This window comes from Mauremys reevesii, unplaced genomic scaffold (assembly GCF_016161935.1).
Source record: "Mauremys reevesii isolate NIE-2019 unplaced genomic scaffold, ASM1616193v1 Contig43, whole genome shotgun sequence".
NCBI classification, from domain to species: domain Eukaryota; kingdom Metazoa; phylum Chordata; order Testudines; family Geoemydidae; genus Mauremys; species Mauremys reevesii.
Window position 1 is genome coordinate 134,420 of NW_024100855.1, and position 16,409 is coordinate 150,828.

Below are 16,409 nucleotides of genomic sequence, written 5' to 3' on the forward strand. Positions count from 1 at the left end.
TGCGAGCCCCTTCTCCTCACCGTGACTGGGGGGCCCAGGTGGCTAAAGGGGTGAAATGTACAAGGCCCGAACCTGCATTTCCTGCGCAGGCCACGGCCCCTTGGAGTCAGTGGGGCTGGGGGGGCAGGATCCTAGGCAGAGGGCCCCAGCCGTGGGGAGTTTGGTGTGGGGGTCTCTCCCCAGGCGCTTCCCCACCCGGCTCAGCACGATCCCACCCAGAGCCGCGTGCCCGGAGCCATGTGGACCGGCACCAAGGCCGGCTCCAGGTTTTCTGCTGCCCCAAGTAGCAGAAAAAAAAAAAGCCGGTTGGTGGCACTTCAGCGCCAGCTCAAAGAGCTCAAGAGAGACTGAGGGACCCGCTGCTGAATTGCCGCCGCAGACCCAGACGTGCCGCCCGTTTCTATTAGCCGCCCCAAGCACCTGCTTCATACGCTGGTGCCTGGAGCCGGCCCTGCCCTGATGCCAGGGTGAGGGGCACAGCCTGGCTACGGCTATTCTGGCCCTGGTCATTTCACTCGGTGACGCAGGGAGGTGTCATGGCCCCCTGACCGGCGGGTGGCGTTTGGCGCTGGGATCTCATGCACATTGTCACACCGGAGCCGCACACCCCGTGCTCTCCCCTTCCCCGTGGCTGGCTGCCACCTAGGGGCGGAGCCGGGAACTGCAGGCCCAGGAGGGGATGGGTCTCCCCCCAGCGCTCTGAGCTGTTTCCCTCTGGCTATAAGGGGTTTTCAGGCACTCGCTGGGCCCGATCCCGGCCTGGGTCGATCAGTGGGACTGATTCTGAGTGGCACCTGCTGAGGCTCTGACCCTGTTCACAGAGCTCAGATCTTTGACACTGCGCCCCTCACCCTGGTGTCAGGGCAGCTGACCCCCCCCCCCCCTCAGGGAGTGGAGGATGGGGGCATCCGGGGCTGGCTGGGAACTTTCGCGTGACAGGGCCAACATCTGCCAGAGCAGAGAGAGGAAATTCAGGCCGGAGCCTCTGACCGTTCCCCCACCAACCACGCGGATGCAGCCCAGCGGCTCAGCTTCCTGTGCGATCTCAGCACAGCCCCTCACCCCCTGCCTGCGCCTTCGCCAGCGCCTCTCACTCAGACACGATGGAGGATGAGGAGGGCTACACGGCTTTGAACCTGCGGCCCAAGCAGGGCGGCTCGGGCGGCCCGTCCCCAGCCGGGAACCTAGGTAACGATTTCAGCCCCCTCCTCCCACCTACGGGCTCCATGGCCTGGCAGCAGGGGCAGAGCCGGGGCTGGGACCCCAGAGATGGGCCAGGGGACGGCAGGGTCTGGCCATGTGGTTATATCACAGGGTGGGGCAGCGCCGCGGACAGAGGTAAAGAGCCTGGGGGAGCCCCCAAGTGACAGAGCGAGAGTGGGGGTGACACTGGGGAGCTTTCCCCTCTGGAAGCCAAAAAGGGGGGGTCAAATGGGGGAAACTGAGGCACAGACCAGGGGAAAAATCTTTCACAAGGACACACCCACTGCACCCCATTCCCCTCCCCGAGCTGGGAATACAGCCCAGGTATCCTGGCTCCCAGCCCCCCCTGCTCTGACCCACCAGACCCCCACTGCCCTCCCTGGGTTGAATCTATAAGATAGGAGTCCAAGCTCCCAGACACATCCTGCTCTAACCACTAAACCCCACTCCCCTCCCAGAGCAGGGATAGAACCCAGGCATCCTGGCTCCCAGCCCCCACTGCTCTACCCCATTAACCCTCACTCCTCTCCCAGAGTCAGGAATTGAGCCTAGGAATCCTGGCTCCCAGCCCTACTGCTCCAATCTACTAGACCTCATTTCCTGCCCATATCTGGTAATAGAAGCCAGGGTTTCAGGTGGGGTTTGCAGAGCTTCCAAAATGGTCATTGTTGCAATTCATGGAGCAGAGCCCTGCTCTCAGAGCAATTGGTGCAGGCTCTCTGCAAACTCAGGCAGTGTTGCTGTATCAGTAACGCTTGGGGTCACATTTTCAATTTTTTCTCCCCTTCTGTGAGGGCTGAAAACTGCCTTTCTCTTTTAAATGAAAGCAGAGATCCCAGTACAATCGCCTGAGTCCTGGAGCTGGGGCCTGAGGCCAGGATCTAGAGTGGCTGGGCCTTAATTCAGCCCAGCTCTGCTTGTGTTTCATTACAGGCTCCCGTCAGTGTCCTGGCTGGCTTCAGGTCGCTCTAGGGGCTGGGAATCTCATCCTGGCAGTGGCTGTGCTATTGCTGGCAGTGTGTGGTGAGTCATCAAAGGCTGTAGCTTTATCTGTCCGGGTGTGTCAGTCTGCAGCGTGGATGTGACACTGAGGGAGGGACATTGAGAGGAAGCACATTGAAAACGGATGCTTAGTCACAATGAGGCTGTGGAACTCCCTGCCACAGGATCTCACTGGGGCCATGAGCTTAGCGGGGCTCAGTGAAGGATCAGGACACGTATGAGAGGAACAAGACCAGGCAGAGGGCCAGGAAGTACCAAGTGCTTTGGCAGCGGCTATAAACCCTCCTGCTTCAGGGCATCAATCAACCCCTAACTGAGGGGCAGGCAGGGTCTGACTTGGGGGACAAGTTCTGAGTGTCCACTAGGGGGCGTCGTGCTCCTTGCTCAGAGGTAGCTGGGTCTGTCCACCCTTGGAGGTGGGAGAGCGGGTTAGATGGGCCCCAGGTCTGACTCAGTCTGGCCAGCCCCATGCAGGCAGTTTTGGGGGATGTTTTGAGGATGAGAATGGGTGGAAACACGGGCTGGGTTTGCAAAGAAACCCAAGGAATTTAGGCACCTAATTCCCAGTGATTTTTTTTTCCAATCCCAGTCACTTTTGCACTGTCCGCCTGGAGTGTTTCCAACCCCAGCTGTGCCACCCAGCTGGGGCAGGGCCTGTCTCTCCCTGTGTGTCTGGCTCCACAGCACTAGACATAATAACAATAACAGAGGCTGGTCCATGGGCCTATTTGCAGCCTAGGATGTGTCTCTGCTGGGCTGTAAGGAGCCAGCTGGGCTCTGGGCAGAAGGTGCCGTTTGCTGCTCTGTCCCTGTTTGTAACCTTGTTTACGTGGGCGGCCGGGGAGACACTGATGGTTTCTCTCTGTGGTGTGGGAGAGGAAGTGAAATGAGGACAGGAGCCGGGTCTGGGCAGCGAGGGGGCGATTCAGCTTCAAAGGGATCTAAGTCAATGGAAAGTTTTATTAACCCTGCACTAGTAGCTAGATGCCCAGCTGAGATCAGGGCCCGTTGTGCCGGGCGCTGCACAGACACAGGGAGAGACAGTCCCTGCCCCAGCTGAGATCAGGGCCCCGTTGTGCCGGGCGCTGCACAGACACACAGGGAGAGACAGTTCCTGCCCCAGCTGAGATCAGGGCCCAGTTGTGCCGGGTGCTGCACAGACACACAGGGAGAGACAGTCCCTGCCCCAGCTGAGATCAGGGCCCCGTCGTGCCGGGCGCTGCACAGACACACAGGGAGAGACAGTCCCTGCCCCAGCTGAGATCAGGGCCCCGTTGTGCCGGGCGCTGCACAGACACAGGGAGAGACAGTCCCTGCCCCCGCTGAGATCAGGGCCCCACTGTGCCGGGCGCTGCACAGACACAGCGAGAGACAGTCCCTGCCCCAGCTGAGATCAGGGCCCCGTTGTGCCAGGCGCTGCACAGACACACAGGGAGAGACAGTCCCTGCCCCAGCTGAGATCAGGGCCTCAGCCGGGCGCTGCACAGACACAGGAGAGACAGGCCCGGCCCCAGCTGAGATCAGGGCCCCGTTGTGCCGGGTGCTGCACAGACACACAGGGAGAGACAGTCCCTGCCCCAGCTGAGATCAGGGCCCCGTCGTGCCGGGTGCTGCACAGACACACAGGGAGAGACAGGCCCTGACCCAGCTGAGATCAGGGCCCCGTCGTGCCGGGCGCTGCACAGACACACAGGGAGAGACAGGCCCTGCCCCAGCTGAGATCAGGGCCCCGTCGTGCCGGGCGCTGCACAGACACACAGAGACAGGCCCTGTCCCTCCCAGAGCTCAGAAGCTCTGTAGACAAGACAGTCAAAGCAGATGAGTTGAAATGACTTGGCCAAGGTCACACGGCAGAGCTGAGTCTTGAATCCCGATTTCCTCCTCACGCTGCCTCTCCACTGATCACGCTGGACACTGGACCCGGGGTGGGCAAACTTTTTGGCCCGAGAGCCACATCGGGGTCCGAATCTGTATGGAGGGCTGACTGCCCCCCTCAGAACCTGCCACCCATCCAAACCCCCTGCTCCTTGTCCCCTAACCGCCCCCTCCCAGGACCCCCCGCCCCTAACCAGCCCCCTGGAACCCCACCCCCTATCCAACCCCCCCGACTCCCAGTCCCCTTCCTGTCCTGCGGGACCCCCTGCCCCTTATCCAACCCCCCTGCTCTCCGCCCCCTTACCGTGCCGCTCGGAGCACCAGGACTGGCGGCCGCGCCCCTCCCGGCCGGAGCTAGCCACGCTGCTGTGCAGTCTAGAGCACCGGGGCAGCCGGCGGCTCTCGGAGCCGCGCTGCCTGGCAGGAGCTCGCAGTCCCACCGCCCGGAGCACTGGCAGCACGGCGAGCTGAGGCTGCAGGGCAGGGGGACAGCAGGGGAGGGGCCAGGGTCTAGTGTCCCCAGCCGGGAGCTCAGGGGCCGGACAGGACGGTGCCACGGGCCGCAGTTTGCCTATCTCTGCACTAGACTGTGCCACCGGCTGGGGAGTTGCAAAGGGATTCTTGTCATTTCAAATTCTGAAACATTTCCACTTGCTTGAAAATCTGGGGGCTGGGGAAATGATCCTAGTGTCCCCCCAGCTTTTCATCAGCCTTGGGCGTTTCAGTACAACTGTCCTCAACACGTAATAGAGAGGAAATGTAGCTGGTGGATAAATGGAGAAAGGACGTCCCCAAAACATGGCTGGGAATGTTCCCCCCAGATGGCGTGTTCCCATCGCTGGCTCTGTCAGACGGAGCTGGCTGTTCGCAGCGGGACGGGGGACTGGGCGGGAGCTCACAGGCTGCCCACGGGTCTTGGTGCTAATCTGGGTCTCAGGAGCTCTGGGACCAGTTCCTGGTTCTGCCACTGATTCCCCGTGTGACCCTGGGCTGGTCCCTTAAGGCTGGAATTCCACAGGGGTTTAGGTACCTAACAATGGCTCTAGGCACCTAAAACCAACCCACTAGGTGCCTAACGCCTATTGAAGTCAATGGGAATTGGGCTCCTAGGGCCCAGGTTCTCAAATGTATTTAGGGGCCCGACACTCAAGGGAGTTAGGCACCTAAATCCTGTTGAGGATCTGGGCCTAGGTGCTTCTGAAGAGCCCTCTCAGGGCCTCTGTGCTACTTTAAGTACCTAAACCCCTTGAATGACAGGGGTTAACAGCCCTGTGCCCTGCCCCACAGAGTGGGATTGGGAAGCAAAATCCAGCAAAGACTTTGAGGTGTGGTGATACTGCTTTGATGGGGGCTGGATAACTTAAATGCAAACACTGGCTGGGTTTGCAAAGAGGCCCAAGGGATTTAGGCACCCAACTCCCACTGATTTTCAATCCCAAGCCGCTCTTTTGGCCTGTGGCCCTTTAGGGCTGTTCTGAAGCCCCTGGCAGTCAGTGGAGATGGGGCTGAACGGGCTTCGGGCCAGGCCCTGTGTCTCTGCCGGTGCTTTTACCCAGCAACTCCTCATCACATTAACCCGTCACCTCACTCCCACCGATGCTGCTTTGCAGTTTCCCACTTGGTGTCTGAGAAGGGACAGACCCCGGCAGCCCCTGGGAGCGACGGAGCCGGGAGCAGAGATACAGCGACACCCCCTGGGAGCGACGGAGCCGGGAGCAGAGACCCCAGCACAGCAGAATGCAGCACCTGCCTAGAGCGTTTCCGATCCCAGCTGTGCCCCCCGGCCCCGCCCGGCCCAGCAGGTAACCCCAGCGCGTGTGTCTCTGAGCCGCCCTCCGCCCTGGGCACGGCCAGTGGGAACCCAGCTGCCGTCCCAGCTCCTGGGGATTCTGCAGGGCAGGGACACGCCGCCCCCTGCTGGCTGCACTGATCTGCCACCAGCCCCGCTTGGTGCCAGGCCATGAATGTACCCGCCTCAGCTGGGACCGGGTGTGGGGGCTCTGCTGAGATTGGGGGGAGCGACATCTAGTGGCCATGCCCGGTACTGCTCAAAGAGGGTCTTACACTCATCTAATACCAGGGTGGCCAAATGTTTGCAGAGCAGGGACAGAGCCCAGCAGAGAGATGGTCTCATGAACTCACCCCCTCCCATTCCCAGCCAAACCTGGGACCCCACTTCCTCTCCTGTTCTCCCCAGTTACCACCTCCCCCCCCATATCCTGCTAGATTTCCACTAACCAGCCCCCAACACGTCTTCAGCTGTCCTAAGCCCCTTCTAGGCCACTCTGGCAGAATAATGGAGCCTTAAAATGGATGCAAATAGCCCCAGGAGATCCCCTCTGCCCCGGAGACCTCCCTGCCTGGTGTGGAGCTGGAGTAAGGGCTCCTCACACACTCTGTTCCCCAGGGCTGGCTTTAGGCTGATTCGCCCGATTCCCCAGAATCGGGCCCCGCGACTAAGAGGGCTCCGCGCCTTAGGCACCTTTTAAATTTTTTTTACTCACCCCGGCGGGCGGCGGCGGTCTGTGTCCCCCGCTCCCCTGGCCAGAGCTCCGGCCGGAGTGTGGCAGCCCCATGGCTCCGCGACCCCGGCTGGCAATTCAAAGTGCGGCCCAGTGAGTACAAGCCCCAGGAATCGGGCCCCGCACTTGCTAAAGCCGGCCCTGCTGTTCCCAACTCGCAAAGTAGGGAGCAGATTGGCAGTGTGGGTACTCAGAGCGCAGTGCGCTATGGGTGTTCTCTGCTCCCCAGGGCCCACGTGGGAGCACTGGATAAGGCAGAGCAGCCCCGAGGCTGCTGTAACTGATCCCAGGAGCCAGGCAGGGCCTGATCCAGCCCCAGATTTCAGGGAGCACAAAGGGGACTCAAACCCATTTGAACCCCGTTCCTGCCCCAGTCGCAGGCTGGGAGTAGCCGGGAATGAGGCCCAGAGGGCTCAGAGCATTAATGACGCCGTCTCTCTGCAGGGGGCTCCGGGTGCAAACTCTGCCCCACGGACTGGCAGCTGCGCAGGGACAAGTGCTACTGGGTCTCCAGAGGAAGTAAAACGTGGAGCGAGAGCCACGCCGACTGCTCAGCGAGGGGCTCCCAGCTGCTGGTGATCCGGGACCGGGAGGAGCTGGTAAAGGGGACGATACCTTCCTGCTGGAGCTGCCCCTGCAGGGCTGGGCCCTGGGTACAGTGTATGAGGACTCGTATAGGCTACATGGTAGATCTAGGATTGTCAATGCTGCCTAAAGGACTTGGACACCCCATTCCCATTAATGGTTAATAACAGGGTGTCCAAATCCCCTAGGTAGCTTTGACAAATCCCAGCCTAAATCACCAGCCCTGAGATCAGGGACACACAATGGTGACTTAAAGCTACTGGTACCCTCCCCCTTCTGGGATGTGCTCAGCACAATTCAGCTGGAGAGAGAGGGTGTGTGTGTGTGTGTGTGTGTGTGTGTGTGTGTGTGTGTGTGTGTGTGTGTGTGTGTGTGTGACACAGAGAGAGAGAGAGTTATGGGGACTGAGGGCTACAGTGAGAGGGGGTAGGTGTGGGGATGGGTGGACAGAAGAGGACACATGGGGAACAGTTGGCAAGATAGACAGGTGTGTGTGGGGATGGATAGGTGTGTAGAGGGATGGATGAACAGCCAGTCGTTCTGGTGCTAAAGTTGTTGAGAACTTGGATTTGCAAGAAAAGAGCCGACAGCAGGTTCTGGTCCCCAGCTGCCTGTCCCACACCCCCTGCAGGAGTCCTTACAGGCCCTGACAAGAGGCATTTCTCTGTTCTGGGTCGGACTGTCCGTCCCCTCCCCGGAGAAGGCCTGGACCTGGCTGGACGGCTCCCGGCTGGATCAGACCCAGTGAGTGATTCCTTGAGTCAAACCCTTTCCCTCCCCTCCGTGGGCAGAGGGGGGCAGTGACAGGGATATGGGGGGAGGGGATGTTTGGGGGAAGGTCAGGAGTTTTGGGGAATCATTTTCAGTGTAAGGTGATGACAAAGACACCCTCCCCTCCCTCTTCCCCCCCAAACAGAGGAGGTGAAGCTGGAGCCCTGGAGCCGCGGGAGGTGGCCCAGAGTCGGGGTGTGGAGGGTGAAGAGCAAAGGGGCCAGGCCAGAGCCCTGGGGATCCCCCAGACAATGGGGCAGGGGGGAGGGGGAGACACAGAGCAGCCAGAGGCAGGAGGGGACCAGGAGGGGGCAGTGTCAGCCCAGCCCGGTGGGGAGGAGACGCGGAGCAGGGGAGGGAGCTGGACAGGGTCTAGCCCAGCAGGGAGGAGGCTGGAGCAGGTCCCTGGGCTCTGGGCAGGGAGAGGCCGTTCGAGACCCTGGCCAGGGCCCTGCCAGTGGGGAGAGGGGGCAGCCCCCAGGGCAGAGCTGGAGGAGACGACGGTTACGGATCCCATTGGAACAGGGAAGAGCCGCTACCGACTGCGTGTGATGGACCCACACGCGCTGACAGGGGCCCTCTCCTTTGTCCCGCAGGCTCCCGGTGTCAGGCCCGGCTGAGGGGAACCGCTGTGGGACAGTGAAGGGGAATCAGATTCATTCTGAAACCTGCAGCTCTGCATTTCAGTGGATTTGCCAGAGAGACGCCGTCCCGCTCTGAGCGGGGCATCCGTGGCCCGTTAATAATGGCAAGGAGCCTTTCATCAATAAAAGCATCACGAGTGAGCTTTGACATGTTATCTAGCACCTGTCATGTGAGGACCTCAAACCACCTCCCAGCACTCAGTCAGACTCATCATCCCCACTGCATGGATGGGGAAACTGAGGCACCGATAGCAGAATTGACCCGGGGAGGGTTGCACAGAGAGTCAGTGGCAGAGCTAGGAATTATGCTCCCAACACTGGACTCCCAGTCCCCCTGCTCTAATCCCCCACCCCTTGCGTAGAGCAAGGAGACAACCCATCCCCCCAGCTCTGACTCACTAGACCCCACTCCCCTCCCAGAGCGGGGGATAGACTCCTGCTGGAGCAATGGGGCAGCTGCCCCCTCTCAGCACAGTTGTCTCAGGCTCTCGGCAGACTCAGGCAGCGTTGCCGGCTCAGTTCCGCTCGGGGCAGCTCACACCTGTCAGGGCGACTGGCTCAGGCTCTCGGCAGACTCAGGCAGCGTTGCTGGCTCAGTTCCGCTCGGGGCAGCTCACACCTGACAGGGCAACTGGCTCAGGCTCGGCAGACTCAGGCAGCGTTGCTGGCTCAGTTCGCCGGGGCAGCTCACACCTGTCAGGCGACTGGCTCAGGCTTGCCACAGGCTGAGGCGCTAATGGCCCACAGGAGCTGGGGCCCTGGGCTCGGGGCCACACGGGAGGCCTGGTTACACCCTCCGACCTTTGGAGGTCTGGGCCTTGCTTTCCTGGCCACGTTAACACCCTTGTGGGGGCAGCTGCACTGAGCACGGTCAGGCTTTGGGGCACCAGCAACCTCCGCTCCACCGTAAGGAAGGTTTCAGAAAGGCGCAGGACTCGGACAGGGCAGATTTCGGGACGTGGGGGGGCTGCCGTGAGACAATCTTCCCCTGCTGCTGTGTAACGGGGACGAGGATCCCTCCCTGGGTGGCAGAGGCGCAGGCCATTGCTGTGGGGGGATGGGCTCAGAGGCTCTAGTGACGGCCCCAGATAAGCCCCTAGACAGACTGTGCCCCTCACCCCGGTATCAGGGCGGCTGCAGCTGAAGGGGGGTGGGGCGTCCGTGGCTGGCTGGGAGCGCTGGTGTGGCTGAGCAGCATCCTCCCGAGCAGGGGGGCGGAGCTGAGGCCGGGGGCTGACCGGCCCCCTGCCGCCCACACGTCTCCGGGGCAGTGACTCAGTTTCCTGTGTAGTCTCACACCTGGGCCCCTCTCAGAGGTGTGGACACTTCCTCTCCAGCAGAAAGGCAGCCCTGCCCCACCCCTGCTGTCAGGGGAGCTCGACTGCTGCTCTGCCTGGGGACGATGCAGGACGAGGAGGGCGACATGGGGCTGGCCCCACGGCCCCACAAGGGCAGCCTGTTTGCAGCTGGGAACCAAGGTAGTGACTGTAACCCCCTCCCCTCCTCTCCCCTGCCCTCCCACCCATGGGATCGGGTCTGTGTCCCAACTGGGCCAGGGCCTGTCTCTCGCTGTGTGTCTGTGCAGCGCCCTGCCCAACAGGGCCCTGATCTCAGCTGGGGCAGGGACTGTCTCTCTGTGTGTCTGTGCAGCACCCGGCACAATGGGGCCCTGATCTCAGCTGGGGCAGGGACTGTCTCTCGCTGTGTGTCTGTGCAGCGCCCGGCACAACGGGGCCCTGATCTCAGCTGGGGCAGGGACTGTCTCTCTGTGTGTCTGTGCAGCACCCGGCACAACGGGGCCCTGATCTCAGCGGGGGCAGGGACTGTCTCTCCCTGTGTGTCTGCAGCACCCGGCACAACGGGGCCTGGATCTCAGCTGGGGTCTCTCGCCACTACTGTTGCAAAAATGGAGTTTGTTTTTCCCTGCAATTTCAAAGGGACAGATCTGCAACTGGTATAAATCAGGATAAATTCTGCTGAAATCAATGCACTTGGAGTAATTCTCACCAGCTGGGATCTGGCCCCATGGACTGCAGTGGGGCTAGGGCTGACTGAGAGCAGCAGAGATCTGCCCAGGAGCATTTAAGGATAAAAAATGTGTGTCTGTGACAATTGATCTGCCTGTTTTGAGCTCCGTGGAGCAGGGTCGGGTGACACCAGCTGAGGATCTGCCTCCAATACTATCAGTGAAATAACCCCTGATCCTTCCCCTGCAGCTGCTGACCCTGTGTCCCTGACTCTCCCTGTTCCAGCTCCCTGCAGGCACAGACACTGCTTAGTGGCGCTGGGCGCCGGGTGGGTCACTCTGACCTTGGCTGTGATCGTGCTGAGCCGTGTGGGTAAGTGCCTGGGAACAGACTCCCTGCGTCCCAGTCTCTGGGCCTAGAGATTACCCCTGATCCGGTGCGCCCCACGCCCCCTGCCTTGAGTTCTGCCTGAGGAACGCAGGATCGGGCCCTGTGTGATCTGTACTCCCCCAGCGTCCCCTGTAATCACTGGTTGCACGCCCCCGTCACGGCTTGGGGAAGTGTCCCATACACCGGATCCAGCCATCAGCTCCGGAGAAAGATCCAGGTGTTTGATCCTTCACTCTGATAGGGCCAAGTTCCACGTAATTCACGTCTCGGTCTGTTAATGTAGCACCAGACTGTCCTGTCTGTCTCTCGAGCTGGGAGAAATATTTTTCCAAACAAAACATCGTGTAGTAGAAAAGTGGCCTTTTTTCTACCTTGAAATTTGACACAAAACTGTTTATCAAAATCATTTTGGAAATGTTTCTTTTCATGTTTATAAATTCCACCACCAGCCCCCACCCCCAGGCTTTCTTTTTTATCACAATTTCTTCCCCTGTCCTCCTTTAAAAAAAAAAATGCGCCGAGGTGCCTAAGGCTCTTGAGGCCAATGGGAATTAGGCACCTAGGGCCCAGGGAGTTAGACCCCCTCAATAGCTTTGAGGAGCTGGGCCTACGTGCTTCTCTGCAGCTTTCGGTAGGGTGAGCAGCTTTTCAGAAGGCAAAAGCAGAACACACGTGGGAGCCCCTCCCCCCCTCCATGGCCCTGGCCCCCGGCCAGGCTGCGTAAGAGCCATCCAGGGAGCCCAGGCTGCTGCAGGGAGCCTGGATCCTCCACCTGCCCTGGGCAGAGGCCGGGGAACCCAAGAGCAGCCCCCAGCCCGTGTCCCCACCCTGGGGTACATTGCCATGGGCAGGTGGAGGGACGGGGCCTCGTGAGGGATAAGGAGCAGAGGGTGGGGCCTGATGGCCATGGGGCGGGGCTAAGGCTTCCCTCCCCCCCCAAAGAGGCTGGTTCTGCCCCTGAGCCTCAAGTGACACTGCAGGGAATCCAGGCCCGGGACTTGTTCCTGGCGCGGTTCACCCCGGCCCTGGACACCTGCCCTTTTGCGGGGCGAGGGAGACCCTGGCGCCCGTGTATCTGGAGTGCACCAGGTTGCAGCCCCTATTCCGGCTCCTCTTAGATATCCTGCCACGTTCTGGGCCTCACTTTTCCCCTCACCTCCATATCTACGCACTCCCCATCCGTGGCCCCACAAAGTCGCGGGACCTCCTGGTCAACCTCCTCCTCGCCCTGGCTAAAGTGGCCATCTCCGCGGCCAGGGAGAGGTGGTCGGCTGAGGGGTTTCCTGCGGCTGGGGGGCCTATTTCCGATCCTCCGTCCGCTCACGCATCCGGGCAGCGTCCGCTGGCTCCCTTGACGCCTGCGAGGAGCAGTGGGCGCTGTCCGGGGTCCTCTGCTCGGTGTCCCCGTCAGGTCCCTTCATTTCTCTCTGTGACCTCACACCTTTAGCAGTGGGCGGCGTTCCTGGATCTCGACAGGAACCCCCTGTAACTTTCACCGGTCGCGCTCACTGCCTTTGATGTTGCTTTTCAGTTTCCCACTTGGTATCTGAGAAGGGACAGACCCCGGCAGCCCCTGGGAGTGATGGAGCCGGGAGCAGAGACCCCAGCACAGCAGAATGCAGCACCTGCCTGGAGCATTTCCGATCCCAGCTGAGCCAACGTCTGTGCCACCCGGCCCCGCCCGGCCCAGCAGGTAACCCCAGCGTGTGTGTCTCTGAGCCGCCCTCCACCCTGGGCACGGCCAGTGGGAACCCAGCTGCCGTCCCAGCCCCTGGGGATCCTGCAGGGCAGGGACACGCCGCCCCCTGCTGGCTGCACCGATCTGCCACCAGCCCCGCTCGGTGCCAGGCCATGAATGTACCTGCCTCAGCTGGGACCGGGCCTGGGGCAGCGACATCTAGTGGCCGTTCAGGGTAGTACCCAGCCATGAAGATCTTGTGTGTGTGTGTGTGTATATTCACATCTTATTAGTGAGATTGTCTTATGGTCCCACCCCCTCCCGTTCCCTGGCATCTGGGCCCAACGTCCCCTCCCAGTCCCCATCGCCCCTGGGTCCCAGCCTCCCGTCCTGTTCCTAGCTTAACACCACCCCTTCCCCCCAGTACCTCCAAGACCCTTCTAGGCCATTCTTGCCGTGTAAAGGGGCCTTAAAGTGGGTCCATACTTTACGTATGTGCTGTAACTTAAACCAGGAGCCAGGCAGGGCCTGGCCCAGCCCCAGCCCCAGATTTCAGGAAGCACAAAGGGACTCAAACCCATTTGAACCCCGTTCCTGCCCCAGTTGCAGGCTGGGAGTAGCCGGGAATGAGGCCCAGAGGGCTCAGAGCATTAATGACGCCCGTCTCTCTGCAGGGGGCTCCGGGTGCAAACTCTGCCCCACGGACTGGCAGCTGCGCGGGGACAAGTGCTACTGGGTCTCCGGAGGAAGTAAAACGTGGAGCGAGAGCCGCACCGACTGCTCAGCGAGGGGCTCCCAGCTGCTGGTGATCCGGGACCCCGAGGAGCTGGTAAAGGGGACAGTAACATCCTGCAGGAGCTGCCCCTGCAGGGCTGGGCCCTGAGTCTAAGGGCGCACAGGCTACATGGTAGGGCTGGGATTGTCATAGCTGCCTAGAGGATTTGGACACCCCGTTCCGATTGTTAATAACGGGGTCTCCAAGTCCCCTAGGGGGGTTTGACAATCCCAGGCTAATTCAGTAGCCCCAGGATCAGGGGCACACAAAGGCAGCTTAAACTCACCGGTACCTGCCCCCTCCTGGGGTGTGCCCAGCACAGCTCAGCTGGAGAGAGGGGCTGGGGGTGTGAGGATGGGGGCTACAGACAGACGGAGAATGTATGCAGAGGAGAAAGGAAGCCGGTCCAGTCTGGCATACCAGCAAGAGCCGGTACGCCGTGCCGGACTGGAACGGCTTCCCTGATGCTGATTTAAAGGGCCCAGGGCTCCAGCAGCTGCAGGGAGCCCTGAGCCCTTTAAAGCGCTGCCGGAGCTCCGGCAGCAGGGCTCGGGCAGTGAACCTGCCGCCTGCAGTAGGGCTCCCGCGGTGATTTAAAGGGCCTGGAGCTCCGTGGCGGCCAGAACCCCAGGCCCTTTAATTCGCCCCTGAGCTCCCAGCCACCTTTAAGTTACTTTCACCCCTGGATGTATCGGGATTGATGGATAGATAGAGGGGTGTCTAGGGGTGATAGTTGGATAGATGGATGGGTGTGTATGGGGACAGATGTATGGGGCTGGATACTGGGTGTGTATAGGGATAGATGGACAGACAGAGAGAGACGTTCTGGTCCTGAAGTTATTGACAACCTGGATTCACAAGAAAAGAGCTCGACAGGACGTCTGGTCACCAGCTGCCTGTCCCACACTCCCTGCAGGAGTCTCTACAGGACCTGACACAAGGTCCAAATCAGTTCTGGGTCGGACTGTCGTTCCCCTCCCCGGAGAAGGCCTGGACCTGGCTGGACGGCTCCCGGCTGGATCAGACCCAGTGAGTGATTCCTTGAGTCAAACCCTTTCCCTCCCCTCCGTGGGCAGAGGGGGCCAGGGCCAGGGTTGGGGGAGGTTTGGGGGGACGGTCGGGAGCTCAGGGGGAGCCGTGTTCAGTGTCAGACGATGCTGAGATCCCAGGAGGGGGGCTGGGGAGCCCGGCTGAGAGGGGAGCTGGGTGGGAGCAGACAGGGCCATGGGGCAGGGAGAGATTTGCCCATCCCCCAGCACAGAGATGGTGGCTGGAGCCCTGGGGGCAGGGGAGGTGGCCCAGAGTCGGGGTGTGGAGGGAGAAGAGCAAAGGGGCCAGGCCAGAGCCCTGGGGACCCCCAGACAATGGGGCAGGGGGAGACACAGAGCAGCCAGAGGCAGGAGGGGACCAGGAGGGGGCAGTGTCGGCCCAGCCCGGTGGGGAGGAGACGGAGCAGGGGAGGGAGCTGGGCAGGGTCTAGCCCAGCAGGGAGGAGGAGGCTGGAGCAGGTCCCTGGGCTCTGGGCAGGGAGAGGCCGTTCGAGACCCTGGCCAGGGCCTGACAGTGGGGAGAGGGGGCAGCCCCCAGGGCAGAGCTGGAGGAGACGACGGCTGCGGATCCCGTTGGAACAGGGAAGAGCTGCTACCGACTGCGTGTGATGGACCCACACGCGCTGACAGGGGCCCTCTGCTTTGTCCTGCAGGTTCCCAGTGTCAGACCCGGCTGAGGGGATCAGCTGTGGGGTGGGGAAGGGGAATCGGATTCATTCTGACGCCTGCAGCTCTGCATTTCAGTGGATTTGCCAGAGAGACGCCGTCCCGCTCTGAACAGGTACGGAGGAGACCTCAGTGCGCGGCACTGTTAGCCCCATGTCACACGTGGGGAAACCGACACTGACCTGCCCAAATTACACACATAATTGGTGGCAAAGCAGGAAATGGAACCCAGGAGTCCTGGCTCCAGTTGCCCTCCCTCTAACCCACTAGCCCCTCCCCCTCTCCCAGAGCTGGGAATAGAACCCAGGAGTCCTGGCTCCCAGCCCTACCTCAGCCTAGAGAAGAGCGATTCCAAGCTCTGGCTTCACATGTTCCAGCAGGGGCTGGAAAGCGCTGCGGGGGGCGGGCTTGGGCTGTAGGTGTCAGGCTCTGCACAGCCCTGGGGCAATTTATCCCTCGCCCCCCCAGGACTGGGAGAGAAGAGTCTGCCCCAGATCCCCAGGCCATGTACATCAGCCCAGACCCAGTGCGTCCCCGCTGGGGGTCTGGGCCCACTGCCTCCAGTGGTGCTGCGGTTCAGTCACACCAGCTGGGGAGCTGGGTTTCCACCTGCATTTCACCCCTGATTCATTTCCTATCACCTCTCTGCCAGGTCCCACTCTGAGCTCTCTTCCCCGGCCCGGCCATTGCTCCCGTCCGGCCTGTGACCTGACGCGCCTCTGCCCATCCTGCCCTAAGGGATCGTTAACTCCTGTCACTAACGCTGGGGTCTCAGCTTCCCCAGTCAGGCACCAGAGCTTTACCGTGCTGACGTGCTGTCCACTTGCTACCTCCTTGGAGGATTTTTACGAGGAACTTTGTCCCCCTGGTGATCCCAAACAGAACCTTTCCCTGTGTGTTGCTGGGTGATCTCTGGGGTCACGGTCTCTGCCGGAGGAGCCGGGTTGGGGTGCTCCGTGGCAGCGAGGGGGGCACTGTGGAGAGGGCTGGGGGCTAGCGAACGCCCTGTTACCCCGTGGCCCGGCAGCCCAGGAGGAGATGGACTGGCAAAGCTGGAGGGCGGGTGGCTGGCCAGGATGAGAGGCGACCTTCCAAACAGACCCAAGGAGCCGCCCCCGAGACGACTGGCTTGTGAGTGCAACAGGACAGAGCGTGTCCCGTCTGCGGGAGAGCCAGGGCTGGCGAGCGCCGGACCGGTCGGGGTTTGGTCATGGGGCTGGACCAATGCAACATGCTGAAGGTGTTGTCACAACAGGGAGACAGTGTGACCCCAGCCAGAGCC

At 61.2% G+C, this 16,409-nt stretch overlaps 2 protein-coding genes across 2 annotated transcripts; both read left to right on the forward strand.

Annotated features, from left to right (window-relative positions):
- Window positions 1-1,103: 1,103 nt before the first annotated feature.
- LOC120394234 (killer cell lectin-like receptor subfamily F member 1) lies at window positions 1,104-10,846 on the forward strand. The gene is made up of 7 exons (XM_039518463.1): window positions 1,104-1,188; window positions 2,137-2,226; window positions 5,691-5,882; window positions 7,047-7,201; window positions 7,819-7,931; window positions 8,555-8,739; window positions 10,819-10,846. Exons 1-6 carry the CDS (start codon window positions 1,104-1,106, stop codon window positions 8,676-8,678), a joined length of 759 nt encoding a protein of 252 aa, XP_039374397.1. The 3' UTR covers window positions 8,679-8,739; window positions 10,819-10,846.
- On the forward strand, window positions 10,005-15,238 carry LOC120394223 (killer cell lectin-like receptor subfamily B member 1A). Its single transcript, XM_039518450.1, has 6 exons — window positions 10,005-10,080; window positions 10,819-10,941; window positions 12,491-12,652; window positions 13,312-13,466; window positions 14,329-14,441; window positions 15,115-15,238. The coding sequence occupies exons 1-6, from the start codon at window positions 10,005-10,007 to the stop codon at window positions 15,236-15,238; spliced, it is 753 nt and encodes a 250-aa protein (XP_039374384.1).
- The last annotated feature ends 1,171 nt before the right edge of the window (window positions 15,239-16,409 follow it).

Coding starts and splice junctions, on each gene's coding strand:
- LOC120394223 (XM_039518450.1), top strand. CDS start 10,005: ATGCAGGACGAGGAGGGCGACATGGGGCTGGCCCCACGGCCCCACAAG. Junction 10,081..10,818: donor GTTTGCAGCTGGGAACCAAG/GTAGTGACTGTA, acceptor CTTCCCCTGCAG/CTGCTGACCCTGTGTCCCTG. Junction 10,942..12,490: donor GATCGTGCTGAGCCGTGTGG/GTAAGTGCCTGG, acceptor GTTGCTTTTCAG/TTTCCCACTTGGTATCTGAG.
- LOC120394234 (XM_039518463.1), top strand. CDS start 1,104: ATGGAGGATGAGGAGGGCTACACGGCTTTGAACCTGCGGCCCAAGCAG. Junction 2,227..5,690: donor GCTATTGCTGGCAGTGTGTG/GTGAGTCATCAA, acceptor GCTGCTTTGCAG/TTTCCCACTTGGTGTCTGAG. Junction 5,883..7,046: donor GGCCCCGCCCGGCCCAGCAG/GTAACCCCAGCG, acceptor GTCTCTCTGCAG/GGGGCTCCGGGTGCAAACTC.